At 39.7% G+C, this 27819-nt stretch overlaps 2 protein-coding genes across 2 annotated transcripts; both read left to right on the plus strand.

Annotated features, from left to right (window-relative positions):
* Nucleotides 1-12684: 12684 nt before the first annotated feature.
* On the plus strand, nucleotides 12685-17513 carry vgll1 (vestigial like family member 1). The gene is made up of 4 exons (XM_080502225.1): nucleotides 12685-12893; nucleotides 13828-14030; nucleotides 14867-15226; nucleotides 16079-17513. The coding sequence occupies exons 2-4, from the start codon at nucleotides 13841-13843 to the stop codon at nucleotides 16114-16116; spliced, it is 588 nt and encodes a 195-aa protein (XP_080358351.1). The 5' UTR covers nucleotides 12685-12893; nucleotides 13828-13840; the 3' UTR covers nucleotides 16117-17513.
* A 3963-nt stretch (nucleotides 17514-21476) lies between these two features.
* tmtops3a (teleost multiple tissue opsin 3a) lies at nucleotides 21477-27780 on the plus strand (the record flags this gene model as incomplete). The annotated part of the gene is made up of 4 exons (XM_080502404.1): nucleotides 21477-21840; nucleotides 23727-24055; nucleotides 26967-27200; nucleotides 27568-27780. The coding sequence occupies 4 exons, from the start codon at nucleotides 21477-21479 to the stop codon at nucleotides 27778-27780; spliced, it is 1140 nt and encodes a 379-aa protein (XP_080358530.1).
* Between the last annotated feature and the right edge of the window lie 39 nt (nucleotides 27781-27819).

A 27819-nucleotide genomic window follows, 5' to 3' on the forward strand; every position in this document is an offset into this window, starting at 1 on the left:
ATAGTTCAGTCAAACTACAGTTCAAATTGTCCAGGGTCACTGGAGGAAATCACAGATGTCTGGGTATGTACAACTGGCATAAACGTAAGCAGTCAAATTAATATATCGCTAAAATAAAAGTTTGCTTCTTCTTCTTCTTCTTCTTCTTCTTTTTTAATTCAGCTGAAGCTCATATTTCCAAACAACATTTCTGTCCAGGACATCTCAGTGTCATCTCCAAGGTAACACACCCTTTTTTGTCTCTACAGAACAGCCTCAAACATTTTATTTTATTTTATTTTTTTTAACCCTGAGGCTAAAATAATCAAAAGTAGTTGAGTCTTGAGTAAATATTGTTGTTGCCGTTCTTTATGGCAGTTGACAAAGTGTTGTCCTCTGTGCCATAAACACAAACGTATACCAATCACAACAGCTATTGTGGAATAAACTCCTGTAATGTTTGTTTTCTGTGTTCCCGAACAGCCATTCCTGCTATATGGTTAATAATTCTACTCCTCCACAAGTGCAGCAGCCTCAGGTACATTACTGCTTACAGTCTGTGGTTTGAATTTCCAATGAAATGAGCATCAGTGTCCGCAAAGACTAACAAAGTGCTCTAGAAACAAATGGCATCTGTGAATCAGTGGCATATATTGAGGTCAGCTACGGGCAATGTGGGTTTGAATGTGCAATTTAAGTTCCAGCTTTTAAATGTCAGCCGATACATTAGTGGAATCATAAAGCTTGTCTTAATGGAATGAAAAAATATATATTTTCAGAGCTTGGACACACAATCAAACTCTTCCTGTGACAAGTGGTAAGATCAAAACAAAACACACAAAGTGGAGAATTACCAAATACACCAAATTTAATATATTCATTAATCACATTCCTATTTAAAGTTGTTGTATGTTCTTATGGTTTCTTCACAGCTTTAGCTGTGAAGTCTTAGTAAATGTGCATCCTGCCGCTAAAGTAGACCTTGTTCAGGCACACATCACCACACTGTTGAACTTGAACTCCCCGTCCAAGTTCCTCACCCTGATAGCTGACCCCGACACCATCACCATACTTCCTGTGGGTGAGTTTACTCTATGTAGGACACACTCTATACTGCACATGCTGCACTTTACTCACCGTGTTAAAGGATCAGTCAAAGTTTAACCAATGATTGAGACGTGTGTTGCTGTCTTGAAAACTGATGCCTCCATCCCCTTTTTAAAAAAAAAATCTGGATTAGTGTGAATGTACAATAATTGATCTGTTTCTGTATTTCAATGAACCGAAGCACAAAGGAAGCAGCTGAAAGCTTTTCCTGTGCTTCTTGAGTGGTTACATTAAATGGCGTGGCTTCATCACACGAATGAAAACATGACAGAAACTAGCTCACACTCACCTGCAGGAGTCCATTAAGAGCTGAGGAGTGCATTGCTGAATTTCTAAAATTAGAGAATAAATATTGCATGACTAATGATTTTAAAACTCCTGCAATTTCCATAATTAGATTTCCATTAGGTTATCCATTAAAAATGTTCTATTTTAATGCTCCTACTCTAAAGCGTTTTCTAATTTCCTTTCAGGGTTACTAGCAACAGAGCTTCCACCGACTGTCAGCACTGCTGCATCAGGTCAGTGTTATAAACACCATCATATAAAGTTTTTGTGATTGTCTTGTGTCATTGCCTGCAGCTAAATGTGCAAGACAAACTTTGCTGTTATGTGTTTTGCTGTTAACCATGTCACTATAATTTAGGGACTCCGGGTCCGCCTCCTCGACCTACTAACATGTCAGCAGCCGGAGAGCCTTTAGATCCCGATGAAACTGCTGGTCAGTGATGTTTCTGCGTTTTCCTCATTTGTCCTTTATCATCTGTAAAAAGGGATTACTTTGCACATGCACGCCGCAAGAAAATGTAAGATCACCAATAAACCTCAAACACACCGAAAACTGAAGTGCACAAAGGAAACCAATGCATGCACATGTGTTCAGATGACAAACGCTTTGGAATAGAACAAAATTATGTTTTGTAGACATGTAGATCCAAAATACTATGTTGCACAATTTGAATGTCACCTTATTACTGTTTAGTGAATGTGACAGCTTATGCTCCTTTCCTTTCATGATGTCTATTTTCTGTTACTTGAGTAAAGATTCAAATGATTCACTGACTCAATTCAGTTTCTATGAATTTAATAACGTGTCTGCCTTTGTCTTGACTTGACAGAAGTCAGGGTATAATCCTGTGAAATACTTGACCTATCTGTTTAAATGTATTTGCATAATTACAAACACTGTATAATATACATCAGTGGCTCTGTGTTGTCTGTCTGTTTGTCTCTTCAGTCGAAGCAGATCATTTTTTCAAACTTTATCTGACCTTGAATATGACTGGCAATCCCCCGAATCCAGAGGACACAATTGAACGTTGGGTAAGAGATTCAGCCCTTAAGGTCTGTCAATTTAAATAAATAAACACTAATTTATTTTGTGTTTTTGTTTCTTTGTGTTTTTTCGTTTTTGCTGAAGTTGATATACCAGCTGGAAGGGAATAACACCATGACTGTACTGAACCCCATCATAAAAGACATTTCTGGAAAGTGGGTGATCTGCCTTTTTTTAAATATTTCTCCCTCGCTAGCATTTTGAATTCGACAGCTCTAAAATATTCATCTGTAATATTCTACAGGAACATGAAACAATATATGGGGTTGATGGTAAGTCTGAACTTGATTTAGATTTTTTTTGTAACTGATTTAATTGATATAAAAATAAAATAACATAACCATTGCTATATTAAATTCACCAATTCACTGATATTTTCTTCTTCTTTTTTTTTTTTTTAGATTTCACACCATAAACAAAAACAGTAGGTGACTATAATTATGTAACGACCAACAATCCTCAAATCTGCTTGTATCTGTGACTAACTATGCACAAAAAGTAATGACATTTGTATTTGATAACATGTTTATGCCACTAACTCAGGTACAGAACCTAAATACACAACTCAGCAAACAGACTCTGATCACCACTGGAAGATAAATACAGTTTCCTTACTACATATAAAAAGACAAATTAACCATTTTTCCAGTGGTGCAAGATTCATTGCCGAATAGCTGTTTTACAACAAAGAAATAATCCCTGAAAGACAAATCTATGTGCTTTTGGTGCGTAGTTTAAATTTAAATGTTGTATTTTTAATTATATCTATATATCTCGTGACTTTCCCAAACGAACGTTATGTTAACTGCAGGCTGCATATTTTATCCACAGGTTTGACTGCACTTTTCATGTTAAGGTGTACAACACTATCAGCATTGACGAAGCGACATATTTAATCTCCACTTCTCTGATGTCTATCTATCAAAATGGCTCGATCATAATTTCACCTATGAAGTTGGGAATCAGGCACATATGTGAGTTTTTCCAAGAACAAGTAATACAATGGTCAATAAAAATACACACACACACACACACACACACACACACACACACACACACACACACACACACACACACACACACACACACACAGAGGCACTGAAAATATAAATGTCCATTTGTTTTCCTTTCACAGTTCCTGGAAACTGCTTAGAAGAACAAATTAACTCAACATTTTATGGACAATACGATTGGCCTGAAACATTTCCACAAGACCAAGCAGAGATGATCTGCTGGAAGCCGAGCACAGGGAGAGCTTACAGACTTTGGTAAGACATCTCCGCCTCTCATTTTACCGAGTGTGTAGATAATCCAGAGAAAATGAGACTTTGAATAACCAAATGTCCAGATTAGTGCTGAAACGTGACAATAATGAGTCATATACCTTCTCTCTTCTCAAAGGCTATTATCCTGTGGCAAAATATTGGAAGTTGTATTATATTACACCATAAAACTGGATATTACATTATATATTTCAATTATTAAAAAAGCATATATTTGTCTGTGAATGAGACAAAGGATAATAATATATGGACTTTATTACCTTAATCATCTAAGACAATATTTAACTTGGAAATGAAATATTGAAAGAGAACGTTTATTTATTTTGTTTTCTTATGCCAAAAGTCAATCACACAACAAATATCCCACAGCAAAATTATCCTGTTTACAATCCTCTCAGCCATGCATTCAATCTGACCCAACATGTAATTCTGATGGATCACATCCAGTCTGCAGCTGCAGCAAAAAACAATTTCCGATGAGTGAACTATTAGTGTAATGAATGGCTTCAATCTTTTGTGCACCCTCTCTGCCAAATGAGTTATAAATGTCACTCAAGCAATGAGGGGATAATATGGGTAATCAGTTTTATGGTCTCTTTGTAAAACGCTGGTCTCAATGCTTATTAAGAGAATAAATGGTCAGGGGGGGATTTATATAAATTCTGATCACCCCTTGTCAGTAAAGCCGGTTATAATCTTAATAGCTGTGATACACTGTGATGAACATTGTGCTTTGATTCAAGTAGACAGATGAGAAATGCACCTGAGGGTTTGCTGTCATAACCTTCTCCTTCGATCCTCAGTAAGTTAGACACTGAAACAGACATGAGCAGCTGGGCCGAACCTGATTTGACCGACTGCGAACTGCTGGTGACAATATCCGACCTGGACAATGTGACTGTGACTCCTGGTGAGAAAATCAAACACGCATGCAAGCCCAAGTCAATCACTGCTGCTTCAATACACGCCAGGAGTTGATCACTGTTTTCCATCACTGTTTTCCAGGTAACGCGGACGAGGTGGTGGACGTCATTCAGGAACTTGTAATTGCTGAGCTGGGCAATAGTGAGGAGCTCTCTCCCTCCAACCTGAAATCAGTGGTGGAGAAGCTCAGTGAAGTGGTTGATATAAGCAACATCGGGCCAGCTATTGGAGTCGACATTGTCAATATTATTGCAGATATCCTGAACTCCAAAACAAATGTCACTCCAGTGGCTAACAGGTAAGGCTTTTTTGGTGCTCAAGTTGTGACAGATATTTACTGATGTCATTTAATTGTATGCGTTTTCTGTCCATGGGAAAAGCATCCTTAATTTGGCTGAGAGGATGGGGGACAATATGGATATTCAAGACGAATCTCTAAGCATAGCGGCTCTCTCACTGGCACTTTCTATGGTCAACGCAGAGCCAGACCAATTCAGTGGACTCACATTTGGTGTGTCCTCCGTTTCATCAACATTGAACCCAGAGGTGAGATTTCACCATATCGTCAAACAACAGGAGTTGTGAACATTACTTTACCAGTGAAATAACAGCCTGACATGTTAAATGTTAAATTTTAACATCATGTGACATTGTTTAACTTTTCTTCCTTAGATTTTTCTCAATCAGAGTTTTGTGGGTGACCCTCTTCCCGAGACTGCCGCCACCATCTCTTTGCCTTCTGCTCTGCGCAACTTGTTCCAACCTGGAGAGAACAACACAACTCGTGTTCAGTTCCAGTTTTATGCAACGGACGAACTTTTTGAGGTGCCTTTGTTTCATCCCTCTCATTTTCCATTGCTTCTCGATTTTATATATTGGAAGCTTTCTCCTTTTGCTTCAGTGTGTTAAAAAAGTGAATTTTATCTGTAAAAGAATGAAGTTACAACATGTCATCCATATTCACAAAAAGACCAAACCAAGCTTTAACAGATAATTTGGCCTGAAGGGAAAAACAGTATAAAAAATAACACAGGTTTTAGCTGCATTCTCTAATTTATGTGGCAGAGCTGCCATACAAGATGTTCAGTGTCCAACCCTGGGCAAATTGTGAACGGCCTTTACTTATATAGCACATTTTATTATCACCGGAGCAATGTCAATGCAATTCACATTATGAGTCATTTACACCCAAGTGCTCACACAATCATTCACGTGCACTCCGGCAGTGGCAGCGAGGAGGATGAACTCAGAGTGAACTCAAGAACTAACAGAGTTATTAAATGGATTTGATCTCAGTACATGAGCAAGCAGAGACGTGGTTTCAATTATCTTCTTTTGAATTTGCTGCGATCCACTCGGGTACCTGAGATACAGCAGCTGGATAAATGGAAAAATTAATTCACGCAGCATGAAAAATGGAAAACAGCTCGTTTGGTTTTTTTTTCCTCATGAAATAAAATCTACAATCTGCACTACTTCATGTTCCACCTTACCATATTTTACACAATAACTGAATGGGATTTTTAATAATAACAACAACAATAATAATAATAATAACAATTAATAATACTAATACTAATAATAATACTAATAACTACTACTACTACTACTACTACTAATAATAATAATAATTTCACCATAGTGCCATTCCCATTCATCTGGCATCAGATGGAAGTTTTATGTATTGACCCTGGATCATCGATTGAGTCAAATGATTTCTTTTTAGATAATGGTCTGTAGTACATCTTTGCTCCCTCAATGAAACTTTACTCTTGCTGCGATTTCTAGTTCTTCTCGCTTATTTGGACAAGCGTTTCATTCCTAACAGGATCCGGCCAGTAGCACACAGAGCAACTGGAGAGTGGCTTCCTACATAGTATCTGCCAGTATCAATAACAGTCATGTCATCAACCTGCCGTCAGAGGACCGAGTGGTGGTGACCCTGACCCATCAACCTCTCCAACAGGTGACAAGAGTTTCACAGTGAATTACAAAAAGCATCTGTATGTGACTGTAGTAGCGCCATCGCTTCCCTATTTTTACAGCCGGAAGACCAAGTGCAGTGTATGTTTTGGGACGTCCACATGAATGGTGAGTTAAATGTCTGTGTAACAATATCACTCCACAAAGGAAGTTGCACGTCCATTGATACTTGAGACTGTGTGTGTGTATGTGTGTGTGTGTGTGTTTGTGTGTGTGTTGGGTTGTGTGTGTGTGTCAGATGGGAGGAGCGGTTGGAACGGCAGCGGCTGTGAAACGAGGAGCATCTCTCCGTCTCAGACCAGCTGTCTCTGTGATCACCTCACACATTTCGCCCTGCTCCTGGTGAGTCACACAGACTCCCACATCCACCGACACGCCGAGTGCGAATCGGGCAGTTCACAGCTGCTCGGGTGGTTTTCGTCTAAATAATGAGCTCCTCGCTGTGATTCTTTTATGCCAGTTTATCATTAGGCCCCCTTTTGGAGCAGTTTAATCCTGAGGTGTTGTTGAAGGACATGTCTACAGCTACAAAACTAAATGTCGGTATAAAGATGCACCATGATACATTCAGATAACGGAAAATCCACATTTTGTATGACATCATTTGCCTTATTGTGTATATGCTTTGGAAAGGACAATAGTTTTCTGGACCCAGTAATGACATTCAAGAGCAGTTTTCTGCATCAATAATGCAAAAACTGACTGATGCAATGAGTCCAGACTGTGATGTTTACGATATTGTATAAGTAACACTACATTTCTTTATTTCATCAATGTAGATTTGAGTGCTTTTGTGAATACGATTTCATTCTGTCTTAATTTTTAGCATTGACATTTATATAGAGATCACACACACACACACACACACACACACACACACACACACACACACACACACACACACACACACACACACACACACACACACACACACACACACACACACACACACACACACACAGTGGGGTTACTGAGTTTGTTTTTATTGTGTAAAGCATGCTAGATATCATTGGCATAAAACAACTAGTTATAAATAAAGACTGTGAATGGTGTGTAGGTGAATATGTGACTACTTCTCATGCTGAACTGCAACTCTATGGTAAGTAATTACGTATTGTAGAGAATAAAGTGTTATGATGTTGATTTTCCAGGATGTATCCAGAACCCCCATCAGTGAGACTGACAGTCAGATACTCACAATCATCTCATATGTCGGCTGTGGTATATCCTGCATCTTTTTAGGCGTCACTCTCCTCACCTACCTTTTTTTCGAGTGAGTAATCATATTTCCGTGTAAAGACTGAACACAGTGTATACAATACACACTATACAAGCTGTCTTGGTGAGGAAATTCAAGTCTTTTGCATTACAATCTCATCCAACTATTATAGATTAATGCTAAAAAGCTTAAAGATGCAAATCTCAGTCCATGCATGCTCAAATTGTCTTTTAATTTTTCAATATATTTTTTTGCCACACTTCAGGAAGCTGCGCCAGGACTATCCATCCAAGATACTCATCAACCTGTCAGTTGCCTTGCTGGGCCTGGGCATCGTCTTTCTCGTCAATTCGTGGCTGTCGTCCTTCTCCAACTATGGCCTGTGCATCACCACTGCTGCAACGCTCCACTATTTCCTGTTGGCGTCGTTCGCCTGGATGGGTCTGGAGGCTGTGCACATGTACCTGGCGCTGGTCAAGGTCTTCAACACCTACATCCCCTCATACATCCTGAAGTTCTGCGCTGTGGGATGGGGTGAGACTGAAGCTCTTACTGCAGAAGCGAGCCCGTCAAAGGTGGCGACAAACTCTGTATACGTTGTGTTTCCACAGGTATCCCCTTGGTGATTGTCAGCTTGGTGCTGGCCATAGATAAGGATGTCTACGGCAATATTGTGCCTGAAGATGCTGTAATAACGCTTCAGTCCACTGGTCCATTGTAAGCACTGCACACCGAGCTCCACTGAAACAAACACTGGACGGGAAAATGAGGAAATTATTGTCGGAGTGTCGAATCTACGGCAGCTCCAGCCAAATATAAATAAGTTGCATGTGTAATTGATGAGAAAATAATTCCTAAATGAAACTCGTATAACAAGAGTACATAAATAATCTTGTCATGCATATCCTAGGTTAAATAATATGAAGAACAATTGTCTCCCTCCTTCTCTCCACAGCTGCTGGCTGATAAATGAAGCTTGCATTTATGCGACAGTGGTGGCTTTCATTCTTCTGATCCTGTTGGGCAACGTGTTTGTGTTCATCGTGGTTCTGATCCAGATCAAACGGACCCGGGCCAATAAGCCTTCAGATACCAGCCGCAGCGCTCTGCAGGATTTGAGGGCAGTGGCCAGCCTCACCGTCCTGCTGGGCTTGACCTGGTCAATGGGCCTGTTTTCATTTGGGCCTGGCAGAGTGGCGATGATGTACCTGTTTGTGATCTGCAATAGTTTACAAGGTAAATAAAAGCTGCAGTTTGTTTTTAATCACATCAAGTAGATTACATGTTCAATTTCAGGATGTCTTGATATATAACAAAATGTGGTGTTTTGTTTAGTTTTTTTTACAGTTTTATTGTTTTTCAAATGTTTAAGATAGAATTTGGTCAACTTAGAAATGAAAACAGAGTTATTATTGATTAATAATAGAAACACTTTTATGATGCAGAAAAATAAAGAACCATGTTTTTGAGTACAATTCTGGATTCGATGGTAACATAATCTTAATCCACCATAACTGTGAGGTCATCTTTAAACCTAACCCAGCTTCTTCTTGACTATTGATCTACTTTTACTTAACTCACTTCGCCTTTCACTTGAATTAACTTCTGAATTAACTTTTGACCTCAGTGTTTAACTGCTTACCTCTACAGTTTCCTTCTAAGTTAATGTTTAACTTAACAATTTTTCTGGACCTTGCTTTTAACTGCATTTCACTTAACCTTTGACCTTGTGCAATTTTTAGCTTATTGGTTATCTTTATTTGATGGAAATTTATGTTATGTCAAAACTAATAATATCTCAATGACCAATAATGAAATGAATGCCAGTAATGTAATGATTTGAGCAATTTTTAATGTAATAAAGCCAACAACTTACCAAGTGGGTAATAAATAAGCAAAACATTTCTTCCAACCAGAATTGAGAGAGAATTCAGCATCTCTCAAAGAACGAGTACACACTATATATTTTTGATATGTCGATTGCACACAACCGGGAAATGTAGTCCCATTACAATTTTGACTGCAATTATTGCAATTTAAAAACTTTTTTTTTTTTAAAGTGCCACTCCTGACTATAATAACGTTTTAGAACATTATCATAATGTTATTAGGACAATAAATAAAATTTCCAATTACATGATTGGCAAGTCATTGCATTATTGCCTTTATTACATCTAAAATTACCAATATTACATTGACAACATTACATTATTTTCTTGGAAGGTATAAAGTTACATTAACTTAATCCCCAGATTATCTTTAAATCCTCTTTTATCTTACTGGAAGATGTTTTAGGTTATTTTATTTTTTTACATTCTGTCATAAATTTAGATTCACTTAAAGATCTTATACTGTACATAAGAGTTGTATCATAATTTCGAATAAATCCAGGAGTTCACAGAAAAATAGAAAAACATTTTCAACAAAAAAAAAACCCATTAAGTTATTTGATGATGATGGATTAACATTCTGCTTTTGCTTTTGTTGCAGGGTTTTTCGTCTTTTTCTTCCACTGCTTGATGAAGGAGAACGTGAGGAAACATTGGCGAAGCGATTTGTGCTGTGGACGCTTCAGATTCAACATCAGCCGTTCTGATACCAAGGGTGGTCCTGCCAAAAAGAACAATCTTAATAATTCTGATTCACATTTCCCTAGCAGCACAACCACCCTGGGGGCCTCTGCCACGTCCTCATCAAATAAACACTGCCACCAGGGGGCGTAAGTGCGCCTCTGGGTGGACCATTAAACGTGGCTTTAGCTTTTTATATTCCATTAACCATCCCAAAACCTGAAAGTCCTTTGTTATGAGCAGGGGAGACCAGAAATGCATTCACAGTCAACCTTTACCTTGAATATACATTTAAAACTGCCACAAAAGTGCACTGTTAAAATCTGCAGTTCACCATTCAGGTTTACATGAATACTGTCGGCTGAATATTCTGTTCGTGAAACAGTACTGAATAAATTTGATGTTGTATCGTGTGTATATTTGTTCGTGGAAATGTTGCATCTGTGATAATTAGTCATCGGTATTCAAGTAAAATATATTTTTAAAAATTAGTGAAATTGACCTCTGTATTGTCAGTCTTTCTTTATTTCCCAGTGTATATATTCCCAGACTGATTGTGGTGTTTCCTTTTGAAACGTTCTTTTCATATCTAGTGAATTTGTTTTGTCATGGCTTATATCAATTTCATAATACAATATGGACCCAAAATACTGCTAATTACTATGTATGCATATTTGAACAGCAAAACTAGTAAGTGTTAATCAGAAACTGTCATGCATTTATGTCATATGTTTGCAATTTCATTTTTAATCAGGACTGCTTCGTGTGTAGAACCTTGGCTTGTGATATGAATTAACAAGACTGCAATTATGCTCCACTTCAGATGTTTCTGGAGACCTGGAGTTCAGCTAATTCCAGCAACAGTTGTTTCCATACCTTAAATATCCTGGTATCCTGGCATGTCTGCTAAAAGAACACAAAAAAACTACATCACCTTGACAGGAGTGTGTACAGTTCACAATAGCCCATATCATTAATGGATGATCGCCTCAAATAGAAATTAAAATCTAATATTTGTCTTCCTACTTGTTTCAGCAGAATTTAATGAGTAAATCAATCATTAGATTTATGCGAATAGTGCTGACAGCTCCGCTCATGTGTCACAGCAACACAATAAAACAGCTATGCACGTAATTAAGTCAGCACATATTTGTAGTAGGAATGCAAGACTCACCTTACCACAGAACTAGTTATTTTCTTTTCATGCCACATACTACTGCTAGTATAAATGCAGTAAAATTCCACACAAAATGTGATGAGATATGCTGTATGTAACCTCTACTCCTTCTAAAAAAACACAACATATACAAATAAATAATACAAAATGAAGAGGAGGATCTATTGCAGACTGCAAAGGTTAATTATGCCACCATTGTTTTGTCAGTGTATGAAGATTTTTAGCAGATGTAGCTTTGGGAAATAAACAGTTGCGAAGTTTGTTTTTCACTGTGATATGCCGGCATCACCTGCCTGAGACCACAAGGTCAGAAAGGTGAAAATCACACTGTGAACTGGTGTTTTGTGTTTTACTGAGGTCGTGGAAGTTGTAAATGTCCATCAGGCTCGGGAGAAGGCAGCCAACAAGCCTCCTCTTATCTGCTTCAATGCAGCTCCTGTAACACACGACAATGTAGTGTGTCAGTGGGCTCTAAATAGTAACCATAAATTACAAAGAAAATGTGTTGACTCGAGAGTGTATTTGAATTCAATTTTTTTTTTTTAAAGTATGCCCCATTTCTGTTATAATGTTATCTTTCATGCTTTTCAACTTTGAAGACCAGACAAGGGTTAAATCTGTTTTTACAAACATTTACAAGGTATAATAGACATTAAAAGCGCACACACACACACACACACACACACACACACACACACACACACACACTCAAGCCTTGAGGCCTTTCCACTCGCATAAATCACTCCCTGCACTCCACTGCCAGTCTTTAGTTTCCACCAGTAGAGAAACACAAGACCAGCTCTCCACACACAGGTTGTGGTTCTACTGAATCCATGGCCGTGTGGAAAAGAAGGACCTCAACCCCAAAGTGCTCGATGCTGAATTTTGCAAACCGGAATGCAAACGGCTTGATTCCCATCAGAGTTGCCGTTGAACCGAATGTAACTTGTTGACAGTCTGTCTGAAGAATGTTTTTGATGAGTTGTCATTCAGGTTCCAGAAACTTGCTGGATAACATTCTGTCCATAGTCGTCCTCGCTCACGAAGCATCACACACCCTCTTTGACTTCCACATTAAGAAACGTCTTCAGGCTCGGTGGCGGTGAGCAGGGTGTTTTGTCTGAAGGGGATAGCAAAATGACTTCACGCTGGATCCTAAAATTTAGATGATAACTCGGATGTGTTGAACTGAAACCGGAGTTTGTGGGGTTGTTTTTGTTTTTCTAACAATTTTTGAAACTGCTCCATTTTGGTTGATTCATCAGTCCATGCAAGGTTGGACATTGTGGTCCCATTTGGTCAATCACCAGGTCAGGTAAGAAGAGCAAGTTAAGAATTGCTGCATATTGACATTTTCTTCTGAAAGGTTTGTTTAAATGTTCCTCAATGTCACAAAATCCAAGTAATCCATTCTGAACTAATTCAATTTGCTGAGCTATGTTGGCCTGGAATATTGTGCTAACCATTAACCACGTCAATACTCTTCCTCATCTAAGAGCTGTAAAATGCGTTAATATTCAAATCTGTGATCTGAACCTTTGCCTGTTTTTGTACTGTATTTTTTGGCATTTTATCAAAAACTGTGATTAACCAGTTTCAAATGTAGGTCAGCAGTCAGTGATCTTTTTATTGTGAGGTACAAACTCAGAAGTGAAGAGGTAACTGAGTCCTCAGAAGAGATTATTTTACACAAATAAAACAAAATGAAAGAGAAAATAAAGAGAAGAGAGGCAACGTGATGAGGGAATCCACAAATACCCTGGAGGCTTATTTGAAACCTCTACCTTATTACTTAAAGCTATTAAAAGTCAGACGTACAGAAAAACTACAAAAGAATTTCCAGAATAATAAAAGTAATAACAAACTGCTGTTGATCATGTTTTATTATAACATCAAAAAACACCAATAACTGGTTAACAACAGTAGATGTATGAGAGAGCGAGAGAGAGAAGCAATGGTCCATAATGAGAAAAATACATCACAATAATTAAAACAATTTATATTGTACATGTGTATTACTTTCACTGCTAAAGATAGAGTTCACGTCACCAAAGCATTTTTCAATAATATGAAATGTATGAATTCAAAATCGTATCTACATTTATTTTCACTTTAATGGGAAAAACAAGATACAATGTACATTTAGTTATTTTGCATCCAAATCCTTCATTATGAAAGAAAACATCAAATTCAGTCTTCACGACTGACTCATTTTGCCAATTTCTGATGCGTCTGCTTCATGTTTACAGTCGCAGCTGACCCATGGAGGAAAGAACTAACAGCCCCACGGCGGTTAAAGTGGAGGAGCACTCGCAGTATGTCGTCCTGACTTACTTCCACGGAGACACCAACAGTATGGTGGATGCTCACTTCAGCCGTGCTCTGGGCAAAGTGTGCAAGGCCAAGATGCCCGCGGTGAAGGCGAAGAAACCCCGTAAACCCATTAAACTAGGTGAGTATGGACAGTCCACGTAGTAAGATGGCGCTGCCAGCAGAATCAGAGCCTATCTTGGCTTATATTGCATTTGTGGGTTTTTTATTTTATTTAGATTGACTAAGGGGTGAATGTGAGTGTCTCTTTGTCATGGGCTGGTGTAATGTCCAGCGTGTACCGTGCCTTCGCTCATAGTCAGATGAGATTGGCTCCAGCATGCTGTGCGAACCTGGATGGGATGATAGAAGATGAATGGATGGATTGTGGTTTTCTTTTCTACAGTTGTTTTATGTTATCATCAGTTGTAAACTGTATTTGTATCAACGGAAGGACCCACATGCATGGCTCAAGCAACAATTATCCAGCTCACCAGATAATAGGGCCAACATGGCGAAAGCACAGAGTGATAACACAAAACCTCAAGATAACAAAAAAGTGAGCATCAAACCCAGAGCATGGATGTCTGGAACGCAAATTCAAACGATACACAAAACATTCAAACTAAAATGTAAAAATGATGTGGTCCAGTGGGGACCGGCAAAATGGTCTTGGTTTCCATCCCCCCCCAAAAAATGGGTCTTCATAGACAAGGGGCTGGCTTATGACAGGACATGTGACCTGAAGTGCAGGAGACTGCATTCAAGAAGAAAAACTGACAAAACAGGAAGCAAAAATACTCCTCAAGAGCTTCATGTACAAAGTTATTACAACTGTGGGAGGCGAGTGAGTTCTTGAATGATGGCACATGTGAAGTTGATGGAGACAGACAGACAGACAGACATTAGGCACTAGGAACTCGGGAAAAGAGATGGCCGATACCCAATAGTAACATAATTTTCCTCCTTTCCCTGCAGAAGATGTCAACCCCTGTCAGAGCCGAGTCGCAGACTTGTACTCGGGGCCGCAGCCTCCCACTTTAGCCGGCCACCTCCTGACCTTCAACCCCGCAGAAAACTCCACAAACTCCTGGCACTCCTTCACAACCAGGACAGTGGAAAACCCAGGAGTGCCCTCTGTAACATACTCTCTGTCCCAAGAAGGGCTGAGTCTCACCGGACAGCAATACGCCTCGTCCCTGCTCAACCTGCTGCACAGCGACCGCGGCGAGATGGGACCCGACATGGCCTCCTGCTCCAAGCCGGAGCTCCTCCCCGGCTGGACCGTACCCCCGGGGTTCAGAGAGTCTGTGGACCCCAATGTAAACTACGAACCAGGTAATGCCAGTCTCCTTAAAGCAAAAAAACAAAGAAAACTAAAAGTGACAAGGAGTCACAGAGGGCTCAGTGTTTAGACACGTATTAAGATGGTTTACAGCGTTTCACAGGTGACAAATATCAATAGATCCTCAGAAAAAGAAAACATTAAAAAAAAAATATATATTTTTTTTTTTTGCACTGCACAAAACACAAATTGCCAAACTCACTCTTGGTGTTTTCATCGGGTGTGTTTTTCCCAGATGGAGTCGGGTCGATTAGAGTCTCCAGCATTTTCAATGAGGCGACAATATTTTGGATTTACTCACATCTTGGGAAGTATGAGTAAGGACATGTAGACCAGACTCGGTCACGAGGTCATCTGTGTCCTAATTTCAAACACAAAACTAGCATGGTGAATCACTAATTGGGTTTTTAACCAAATACGAAATGCCAGATGGAAACAAAAACAGAACCCTTCTTCCTTAATGTGTTTGTGAAGCAGGGACTTCCTCCACAAAAAGCAGAACGTTTTACTGCATAAGGTGGGTTGAACTAAACAACTTTAGGGATTAATAGAAAAAAATTAAGTATTTGAAAGCAGCAGTGTTATTCAAAACTAGTGAATCACGATCAAATTTGTTTGGACTTTAATATATGCAGAAGATCATCATTTTCTGTTTGGACCTGATGTCCTTTCTTGTTTCTCAGAAACCATGCAGGAAATTGAAAAACATTTTTTTTTTCTGAAATACACTTCTCTACACTGAAAGAAAATATATATCCTTACCAAACAACTTTCAGCTTTCAAACATGATCATGCTCTTTTGAACAAAACCATCTTTTAAATAAAACCCGTTTCCTGTTTTTCAGACCGCAGACTCGAGAAGAAGGACTTGTACTGGTACTGAAGGAAAGACAACACAGCAGCTGAGCGAGGGGAAACAGCTTGAAAACACACACACACACACACACACACACACACACACACACACACACACACACACACACACACACACACACACACACACACACACACACACACACACACACACATTAATTTGGAAAGCATCTTTATATTCGCTCCACAAGTTCTTATTTTTATTTCTATCAAACAGGCTTGACTTTCCCAGAGTCAGAAGAAACAGCCGTGCAACCCTTTGCCTCCTCGCAGTAAAATCTCCTCAACATGTCCGCATGTTCTAACTAGAACTACCTTTCTGACGCTCTCTGACAAACCGGTTCTTCCGCTCTCTCATTCCTCTTGTGGCTCCTTGAGCTCGGTATACTTATATTGCTTGTTGTGCAGTGGAGAAAGACGAGGGACATTTTTTTCTGCATATGGCAAAACCTTCTGAGCGAGGCCTACACTAGTAAATAAACCAGTATTACGTGTGAATATTGTGAGCATCATAAATGTGTACATATTTATGTAAATGGTTGATATCATGTTTACAATTCACCTGGATAGGTTTTATTGCTGTGAGGTTGTTTTATATAAACTAACAAAAAAGAAAAATGAAGGATACTCATGGAATTTGGCTTATTTTCTGTGATCTTGTGAATCTTGAGAAAGGGGACAGGTTCAGTGCAAAATGAAAAAATAAAACCTGAATTAAAAAAAAAACAACCCCAACAACAACCACATAGAAAGTGCAACCAAACGCAAATAATATAGAATAGAAATGTTTTTATGACTTGTCTTCGGTGATCAGTTTCATGCTTTATGAAAAATTGATCAAATACATATATGAGAGATAGATTCTTTGGAAAAATAGTTCATATTGCATTTAGATCTTCCCTGAGATGTTCAAAATGTGAAATGTCTAAAAAGTTATAAATCTCCCAAAAATAAATAAAATGATAATTAATTGTGAAAATGGACTCTGTATTTTTGTGAAGAAAAGACGAATAGTTATGGGAAGCAAAATATTTAGAGAAAATGAACAATGCTGACACCTGATGTCTGGTTTTGTATAACACTGAGTGGGGAAGCAGCAACTAAAGGTATTTATTCAAGTAGTAAATTTAACTTTATGTACGTATTTTCATATTTTGCATGGGTATATATCTGTTCCACAATACTTACAGAAGGAACACTAGATATTGTAATAAAGTGGGTTTTTTTGGGTTCAGTTTCATGTATTTTGTCAGTATTTATTTAATCCAATCGTTTTATTTGTAAAGGCCTTTTGTTGCTCACATTTACATTGTTTTCTCTCTGTGCATAAAAGATTGTTTATCGTGTGTTTTATTTTGCTGTTTTACAACATTTACTTTTAAAAATGAATTAAATATTTTTGACACTGCTGTGAATTGTCTAAATTGTACAAATGCATTAAAAAATACATTACTGTAAAATCAAAAAGTCAGAATTGTGGTTATTTTTTATGCCAGCAAATCATTCCAACTTCCACACTCAACTTCAACACTTAAATCAATAATATAGTTCCAATCGTGACTGTTTCATTCACTCTCATTTATGTTTTGGGGGGGGGGTCATAGCGGTTGCAGACCCTTGGATCAGACTGACTCACACATTACTTAATATTTCACAGCCAATTGCCCATATTTAAGAAAAGCAACAATTGAAAGTAATACCCCAGTTACTTTTACTAAATAATGAGTTATACTTTTTATTTGCCCAAACTAGTAAAGTTACTCCAATTCATTAAAAGACTTTCCTAGTTAACTGGGATCAGCTGGAAAGTTTCAGTGACATGAATCACAGTGCAAAGTGCAAAATGTCTATTTATGTATGTATTGATGGACGGATACAATCTATTAAAATGTGAGACCTACAAGAAAACAAGTGTCGCTCAAATTGTTTTTCTTTTTTGTGTCAGAATTTACATAAAGTGTTACAGAGTTCTTGTTTTTCAGTGATCCTTTTTTAATTGACACTTTACTGACACATAGTCAAGCTCGTCCTTTTTTCTGAATCAGATACAAATCGGTTGTTCCTATTGAGCCGAATAGAGAGAAGCCTGTAGAAATGGGGGGGGGGGGGGGGGGGGGGACCCATTAGAGTGACACTCTCCATCCAACATGTTCTCGAAAACACTATTACTGTTACACGTCATCTCAAAGTGTCAAACAGAGATCACATTAGTCTGTACATAAGCTGTTTTTCTTCCACTCCACCGCCATTCATTTTCACAGCTCCATTCACCTGTATACACTTAAATCTTCACACATCCACATGACCTGTTTTAGTCAGTCGCCCAAAAAGGTGCTGGTGCAAAAGCAGCCTAATTAAAGCTGTGAAAACCACAGTGGGCGTTTCAAAGTCTGGTGTCCTTATTAGAGTAGCCGTGTTCACACTTAAAATGAGGCTCTGTTGACTGGTAGTTTATTGAGGCTTCACGAGAAAAAATGATCACGATCATGACTTTATAAAGTTCATTCTACAGGTTATTTTAGCATCGCATCTCATTTTAATGATTTCCTGGCCATAAGACCTCAGCATTATGACATTGTGACATTGCACTGAATTAATGCATTGGATCCAAACATTGAAATCATCACAATAACATCCAAAGAAAGAAAAAGCATGAAGGCCATAATGCATACTACAGTTCTGTAATAGTACATTGAAATAAGAAGCTGCAAAATTAAGCAAAATATTCTGATCTTGTAAGTTGATCAGTCCCTGTTTTTCTTTGTGTGAAATGTTGATGAGGATGATCACATATTTCAGTCTCATCGCAACCAAAACTGGCCAGCAAGAAGATCAAGTAGACCCTGAACTGAACAGGAAATTAAACTTACTATCTAATCTTTTTTTTTTTTGGGGGGGGGGGGGTTGCTTTTTGTGTAAACATTTTTTTAATAATATACTCCTACCTTTTTTGCACTAAACCCAGGACAATATTTGGAATTGAATTATTTAAAGGATCATATCCTCTCATTTTCGTCGTCAGGCCCAGTTGGGATCACACTGAATTGCATGTGGCCCCTGATCTAAAATTAGTTTGACACCGATGGCCTACACCAAAGTCATGAATTAAACAGTTGACATGACTCCCCTCATGCCAAGCATGGGAGTGACGTAGTGTGACAGATACACTGCATAGAAATTGTATTTTTATTGTTTATAAAATGCCCATACCCAGACAGCTCATATTTGACCAGATATATTCTCTCACTCAGTAGCTCTGCCACAGCCTTTTCTATAGCCTGTTGGTAGTTGACTGAAGCGGTTTGATTTGCACAGCATATAATTTACTTGTCTATCCTTTCTTCAACTGTTCCTTGAGTAATAGCCAATATCTTTTAATTGCTTTGATCTCCGTGTCCACATATATATCTACATATATATTTTCTTTGTGTGAAAATAGATTGAGCTAAAAAAAGACATTTCTGGTGCAGTCGGGCTGCTACTCTGTGTGCTCAAAGATCTTTATCTTTATATCTTGATTCAAATGATGCTTTATTGGTTAACTAGTTTCCTGCCCTATGGCATCTAAAACGTATCTTGACAGATAACTGTATATTTTCTTATTTTCAGACCTTTCGTCGACCAGCGTTTTTGTGAAATAGTCAGACGAGCTCCTCAATCATCCAAATTGTACTGCTTTACCCGTAGGATCAAATCCCACCTGACTGAAAGAAGGATACTCTGTCGACACATATTCATACTTACTGATGTTTCAGATTGAATAATGTGCCTCAAATGCACATTACTGGATTGGGAGAGAAAACCAGACTGTTAGGTGGGAGTTGAAACATTTTCAGAGTCATATTTGTCTTATTTATAAAGTCTAAATTTGTCGACTTTCTTGCTTCTGATTGGCTCCTATGATATTGGCACTCAGAAAGTGTTGAAGTCGTAGGAAAATTGTATCACTCCTCTTTTTGTCATCGTGATTATATGAAATCAATGTGGTTTAAAAAAAAAAAAAAACAGGGTGTAAAGGAAGCTGTGGCACCTGTAGATTTAAGAACCTGATATTCAGATAACACTCTTGCTGGTGGGTCTTATTTAAAAAACTCACATTGCAACAACAATAATTGCATAGAACAATATTTCAAAGGCAACACACACGCGTGCATTGCAAAGAGAGCATTGTCAGCAAGTGTGTGGAAGGAGGAGGAAGCAGACAACCTGTGTCTTTCCAGGAAGCCATCAAGGATTCAGCAGTCGGGCTTCAAACTGTAATCCTCATGCTTCCCTCTTGTCAGCGATAATCATGGCTATCTAATGGCGATCCTTCCCTCCAATAGGGAATGGAGGGGAGGGTGGAGAGAGGGGAAACAGTTGGGTCCGAAATGATAACAGCCCATCGGGCTTCCAACAAACTGGTCATGTTAAAGGCAGCAAGAGGAGAGGAGGAGGCAGTGTTGCAGCTTCTAGATAACATAGGTGACTACAGTTATTGAGATTTATGGACATCCTCTGTGTGACAGCGGTGTCAAAGAGCATGACAATGGAGTGACATTTCACCGGAGCAGTCGTTTCACCACATGGCTATCGCAAGACATTAATGCAGTACAGGTAGAACAATGAGCAACTGTGGGGTTTTATTTGTGATGATTTACTTGATGAAAAGCTGCATACCATGAAAATCAATGACGCAAATGTTCTCAAAAGTTAAGAATGGGAATGACTGGCCACAACATTGCTGGAATTCAAATGGGATAAAACATTTTAAAAAAAAACTATTCTGAAATGTTTATGTGGGAAGGATTTGCAGAGAAGAAAATGCTGAACAGGTGTGAATCTTTTGTTTGGAGCCGCTTCCTCTGTGCTGAAAGGAACCCGTGAATAGAAGAAAGTGCACAGCTTAGCAAAACCACGCCAAAAAGAAAAGTTTGTTTCATTCCGAACTGCAACACGGGGATTAATTTCTGCAGCGGGAACAGAAGAACTAGAAGTTTAGTTTGGACAATTGTTAATCTTGCCAGTATCGGATGTGAATAATCATGAAGCCCACTGGGACTCGGTGTGAAGCCCATTTGAGTCTCTGAGTCTTGAAAGGTTTTGCATTTGCAGCTCGAAAGCTTTGAATTTAGAGGATTTGCTCTATTTACGAAAGGGGTGAACAATGGTTGTTGCTCATGGGTGGAGGAGTGGGGGTGGGGGGGGGGGGGGGGGGGGTTGCATATAACACAGGGGGTGCTGTGTGTAAAGAAGTGCAGTGGGGGGGGGGGGGGGGGCGCTCTCTTAATAACTGAGCTGTTGTGCCTCGGCTGGACTTCACTTTATGCTCCTCACAGAGCGTCCAGCTCCTACTCAGCTCGCCTCTCTCTCTCTCTCTCTCTCTCTGCTATGGTCGTCGACGTGCGCGGCTGCAATTTCAGCACCACAGACAGCTCCCCGTCCGGCTCCCTGTGGGACCCCGCGGCGCCCCCGAGCCCCGGCGGGTTGAGCCGCACCGGCCACACGGTGGTGGCCGTGTGCCTGGGCTTCATCCTGGTGGCGGGCATCCTCAGCAACCTGCTCACTCTGCTCGTGTTCGCAAAGTTTCGCTCCCTGTGGACGCCCATCAACGTGATCCTGCTGAACATCAGCCTGAGCGACATCCTGGTGTGCGTGTTCGGGACGCCGTTCAGCTTCGCCGCCAGCCTGCGCGGCCGCTGGCTCATCGGGGAGTACGGCTGCAAGTGGTACGGCTTCGCCAACTCCCTCTTCGGTGAGTTCCTCCAGAACTTTTCCCCCGCTTTCTCTGAACCAAAGAGTGTAGCATAGGAGTATTTGAAGGGTAGGCGTAAATAAGTTTATACCTCTTCCTTCTACCGTAGGTAATTAAGCGAAATACTTCTTTTCTTTCTTTTCTATGATTTGTATGTTCGAAATAAATATTCATTCATTCATTCATTCAAACACGGCGGACAGCATACACCGCGTCATGTCTTTGTGTGTTGGAGTCGTGCCATTGTGTTTTATAATCTCACTTATTTATAATTCTACATGTGTTAATAGATGCATGAATTAATTAATAAGGGTCTTGCTCAGGGACCCACAGCAGTGACAAATCAGCTGTGGGATGTGAATCTGCAAAGTCCCGATCCCAAGTCTGCTTCTCCACCACTGGGCCACCACTGACCAAACGCTCTTCAGGAAGAAGGTCATGGTTTAAATTATCAGCCAGGCCCTTCTCTCTGGAGATTGCGTGTTCTCCCTCGAAGGTCAACGGTCAAATGAAAAATGCAGGACAGCAAAAAACAATAGGGACACAGACATAGACGGGCACTCGCAGGCTCACTGAGTAAAAAGTAAGTAAAGAAATAAAGAAATAAACCTCCTCCTGAATGTTTTCAATAATGGATTCCAGATTCCCAAAATTATCAAAATCTCAATACACAAAATAATACAAAGTAGAGAGAGGAGAGAGAGGGAGAGGGAGAGGGAGAGAGAGAGAGAGAGAGAGAGAGAGAGAGAGAGAGAGAGAGAGAGAGAGAGAGAGAGAGAGAGAGAGAGAAATGTTTGAATCAACAAAATGAAATGTGACCACAGAAAGCACAAGTAGTTCACACAACACTTCAGCAAGCAAAACAAAACAAATTGAGTTAGGTAGTTCTGACTGAGGTTACATTTGCCTTGTTCCATATTTTCCAAATTTCTGGAATGATAAATAAAAATTTCAAGAGAGGTTGATTGTAGATGTGCTAGGTTTACCACCTCTTATAGACTATACGACTTAAGGAGGTCCACAAGAGTACCTACACTTTTGCTTCCTGCTGCACGGGAAGCCAGTGCCAACGTTTTATTGATCTGAACCTATTAAATTTGTGTCAAGGTGAGAGTGAGTGGGCTTCAACGAGCCATTTCAGAGCGCTTACTCAGTTTTGACCCTTTGAGCTCTCTTTGTGTTCTAACTGCCCCCAGGACACCGTGCTTCACTGCACACACACACAAATCCTGCAGGGGAGAGGTTTGCTTTGCGCTTGCTGCTTAAAAAATACACATGCTTTCAACATATATGGGAACCACGTATGTTAAAAACTTGAATTTAGTGTATAATTCACTGAAGAACTGAATTGATTCTGCATCCAATTTTAAGGTAGCATTCAAGAGGAAAAAGGGAAAACTCCACTATGTGTGTACGTGTGGCTCTATATGTGTATAGATACATCGTGTGAGGGACCTATAGTCTGCTCAGATAACTCTTACTTCCCAGCAGGTGTCTGTTATACTGTTTTGTGCAATTATTCTGTTAATTCATGGAATACATTTAGTACCTTATAGTACCTTATACCCACAGAAAGTCCTGCAAGCTGAGCAGGGAATATTTCACATATACAGTAATTCTGTTGGATGGATTCAGCTGCACAGTCATTCATATCATTTGAACAAAAATAATTAGATAGTTTTTGGTGTTAAATTGACTTTACACTTTCAGAAATTATGCAGATGTTTCCCCTTTATGTCAGTAAAGACTTTATGACTACTGTAATTCATCTGGTGGACTTGCTTCCTGACAGTGGGTTGGGGGTTGCCCTGGAAGGCGAGGAAAGCCTCCTTGATAGGTCTGATTGATTGTTTACTCCTTCTGTTTTCTCTCCTTTACCCCATAAGGGATCGTGTCCCTGGTGTCCTTGTCTATTCTCTCCTACGAGCGCTACACCGCTGTGCTGCGCGCCTCCCAGGTTGACATCTCAGACTTCAGGAAGGCATGGCTGTGCGTCGGAGGCTCCTGGCTCTACTCTCTCTTGTGGACACTTCCACCACTGCTGGGTTGGAGCAATTACGGTCCCGAGGGCCCCGGTACCACTTGCTCCGTCCAGTGGCACCTCCGTTCGGCCGCCAGTGTCTCATACGTGCTGTGTCTCTTCATCTTCTGTCTGCTTCTGCCTCTTCTGCTCATGGTCTACTCGTACGGTCGGATCCTGGTTACCATCAAGAAGGTGAGTTCATGCACTCATGCTCGTGATAGCATGTTGTTACCACGTCACTTTTATAAGCTGTCTAGCAAATAACATTCAACTAATAAACGACATATATTACTCCTGTGGATTTTGGACGTGTGCATCATCCAACAAGGGATTTTCAACCACAATTTACACAATGTACTGACTTGTGTTCAAAAGTTCACTCTGGCCCGGCACAGGTTACCTGTACAGCTCAGTTCTTTTTCCAGGATAACAAGCAGAAAGTTTTACAAGTTAGATCTGCTCAGCTGTGGAGCTTTTAATTGCTGAGAGAATTGGCCTCGGCTGTGGCTCATGGCCATCTAGGTGTTCCTGAGCGGCAAGATTGTGGTTCAGGATTTGAAGGCTGGCTGTCACGCATATGCGACTTGCATGTTTTTCAAGGTAATTTCAAGAAGCCCGAAACCAGATAATCCAAGAAGGCATTGACTGTGTTTACAATCTGTGAATCAATTCATCCGACAGCCGAGGGATTGAGAGGTAACGTCTTCAGGGAGTGAGAAATAGTCAGACTGTGTTCTTGATGGCGGTGACCCCCCCTGCCCCCCCCCTACCCCCCCCCCCCCCCCCTCGCAGTTCCAGTGACTCACTCCCGTCGTTGTGACGCTTACATAAACCTGCCAGTGCCACAAATAATTGGTGATTAAGGGCTCCTAGTGGTTATTGGGTTCTTCCATGCTCCCTGCTTCTACTATTCCTATCGATGAATCACCCAGGTGGTATTTATAGATTGCGGAAGCAATTTGTTTCTCCTGAATACCTGGTGTTATGCAAGCACTCCCCTTTTTTATACCTGGTGCACCCAAGAGAGTCGGAGCTGAAAGGGGCTTTGCAGACTTGATTACTCTACGAGTGAACTGGAGCTCAGCTGTGCACCAAATGAGAGCTTTGCGAGGAAAGGCTTTTCTTGGAATAGCGAGTCTACAGAGCCTTTTCCTGCCTCTTCTCTCATGTGCTTTCGAAGGATTGTGAAGCGGTTGAAGGTTTAACCTGCAGCCCCCCAGCTTGCTTCAGAAGATTGGACTGGAATCCACTCAGTGACCAAGATCACGCTTTCTCTCTTTTCTTTTGAAAGTGGACAAGGCCAATAACAGGAGAAAGACCTGAAAACATGGATAGAAGTTCAAATGTGCCTCCATAACCCCAAACCCATAACCGTATTGATAAAAATACTACAAATAAGCTAGAAAAAAACCAAGAAGAAAATATCCATATTTAAAGTACAAAAATATATTAACATTTCAAAGCAATGTTCAATGATTATTTTACCCTTAGAAACTATAGCAGCTTTTAACCCCCATGAATACTTTAAAAAATCACATTTATCAAGTATCTTTTAGCTTGAACCACTTTTAAAATACATTGTATTGAATCTCACTGTAGCTTTTATCCACCTGCTATTAAAAGTGACATTTTAACCACATTAATTCTTTAAAAACAACAACAACACAACTGAAAGCTTACCTACTTCTTTAATCTTAAATCCTGCAGTCTCCTTTTCCGAAGTCGAAACACTCCAACCAGATGACGTGAGGAAAAAAATGAATTGACTTTTTTTCAAAGTAGAAAAATCGGCAAATAAAATAAATTCACAATTTGCTGCTGATTACAGGTGTTAGGTGGCATCAATGAGTCATGTAGAGAGACAAAAGAAAAGTTATGGCGTAATGAGGAGGAGGGTAATGAGAAGTGTGTAGTCATTTGACAGAAAGAGCAGGGGGCTCTCCCTCGAAGGACATCTTTCCTTTCATAAGGGAGACAAGCTCATGTATTCATGAAGCTCCACGATGGGAGTCACAGTGGTAATTACACTGAGATGTGTCCACAGAGGTATGAAATCAATATTGAATCAGTGACAGGCACCGCAGCCATGATATCTCTCGGCTTATGATACATCATGTCTAATTTTAGTCCACTGTAAACACTGCACACCGGAGAGAACCAATAGAATGATTTAATGAATACACACAGGCTATCCACACTTTCTTTTCAAATCATTTTACTGAATGTTTCTATTTATTTATTTTTATTTAATCTATCTGTAACATGGCCACAACAAGGACACAAATGGCAAATTCCTATATTATCTTTTAGTACACTTTAAAGGTTAACATTAAAAAAAAAAAAAAAACTGGCTTGATTTTGGGATGTGATTTAACTCTGCGATCATGATAACTTTGTCTTGTTCTTTGGCAAAGCAATCACTTGTTATACAGAAAGCTTTGGTGCACAATTTGTGTCATTTTTGACTCTGCCACTAGATGGCCCTAAAGATGGAAAATTAGACAAACACTACACTCATATTGTACTGATGCCTTCACCCTTCATAGGATGATAATATAAATACTACATTGCAGTCTGACTATATAATGAAAAACATTTTTTTTAATTAAAATCAAAAGTTAAAAAGCATTGGATATTTATGTGAAGACTTGCACAATTCCATGGGTTCAGTGCTTTGCTCAGGCACATATTTTCATTAATGCAGTTCATTTAAAGTATTTTCAAGTTGCTTTCTTCATCCAGATGAACACGTGATTGTCATCAATGTACAATTATTAGTTTGAGAAACTGAAAAAAAAAAAATCTAAAGTTAGCAAATATGATCACTTGAATAGTAAAGTAGAGTTTTGAATAGTAAACTTATCTATCGCAAGAAAAACTACAATGGTGAGTAGAATAAAAACAGAGAAATTAGGTGACCGGCCTGACAGATCTGTCAGAATCTGTCAGACTGGCCACGCGAACACGTCAGCAAGGTAAAAATATCCAGCTTCATTTGTCAGTAAAAAACAAAAAACAAAAAACAAACAAAAAAACTCTAAGATAAGTTTAAGAATGACAAACTGAACCTATTTCAGCTATTCTTTCCTTTTCGTGTCTCCAGGTGGGTAAAATAAATCTCCTGGCCGCTCAGCGCAGGGAGCAGCACATTCTGGTGATGGTGTTGTCCATGGTGTCCTGCTACATGCTGTGCTGGATGCCATATGGCATCATGGCCCTGCTCGCCACCTTCGGTCAGTCGGGCCTGATCACTCCCATGGCCAGCGTGGTGCCCTCCGTCCTCGCCAAGTTCAGCACTGTGGTCAACCCCGTGATCTACGTGTTCCTGAACAACCAGGTGAGCGCTGAAGTGCTGATGAATGATCGTCTGAAATAACTGTCTGGTCTTGAATCTAAGATGCAATAGATGAATGGATGATTACAAACACACAACTTGACTAATAGAATAATATAAGAGATACGATTCTTTAATAATAATGGTAGAATGATATAAGAGAGCGATTGCAATTAGCACGATTATTATTAAATGATACATGATTTTGGGATGCTACAGGGAAAATAGAGACATGCTAAGATTGAAATAATATGGTGACCGTGGCTGAATCTCAAATGCAAGCACAAGGAGATGCACTGCATGAACTTGGTTTTTTAACTTGAAGGTGTTTGCGGTGGATTCACATTCTCTGTTCTGTGCATTTACACAGTTTTACAGGTGCTTTGTGGCCTTTGTGAGGTGCTGCAAGGAGCCTCAGTCGGTCCACACAGACGACCACCCAACTCCGAGGACACGCTTGTCAAGTTTCTTCTTCGTCCACAGACAAGCCTCCCTCAGCTCCTCGGAGCCTCGGACCCTCAGCCGGCCCAGGAATGTCGCCCTCTGCGGCGGACGCACCCTTTTTGTACACTACACCCCGTGACATTCCTGTTTGACCTCTCACAGACTGCGACAGTTAAAA

The sequence above is a fragment of the Blennius ocellaris genome (genome assembly GCF_963422515.1).
Source record: "Blennius ocellaris genome assembly, chromosome: 9".
Classification (NCBI taxonomy): domain Eukaryota; kingdom Metazoa; phylum Chordata; class Actinopteri; order Blenniiformes; family Blenniidae; genus Blennius; species Blennius ocellaris.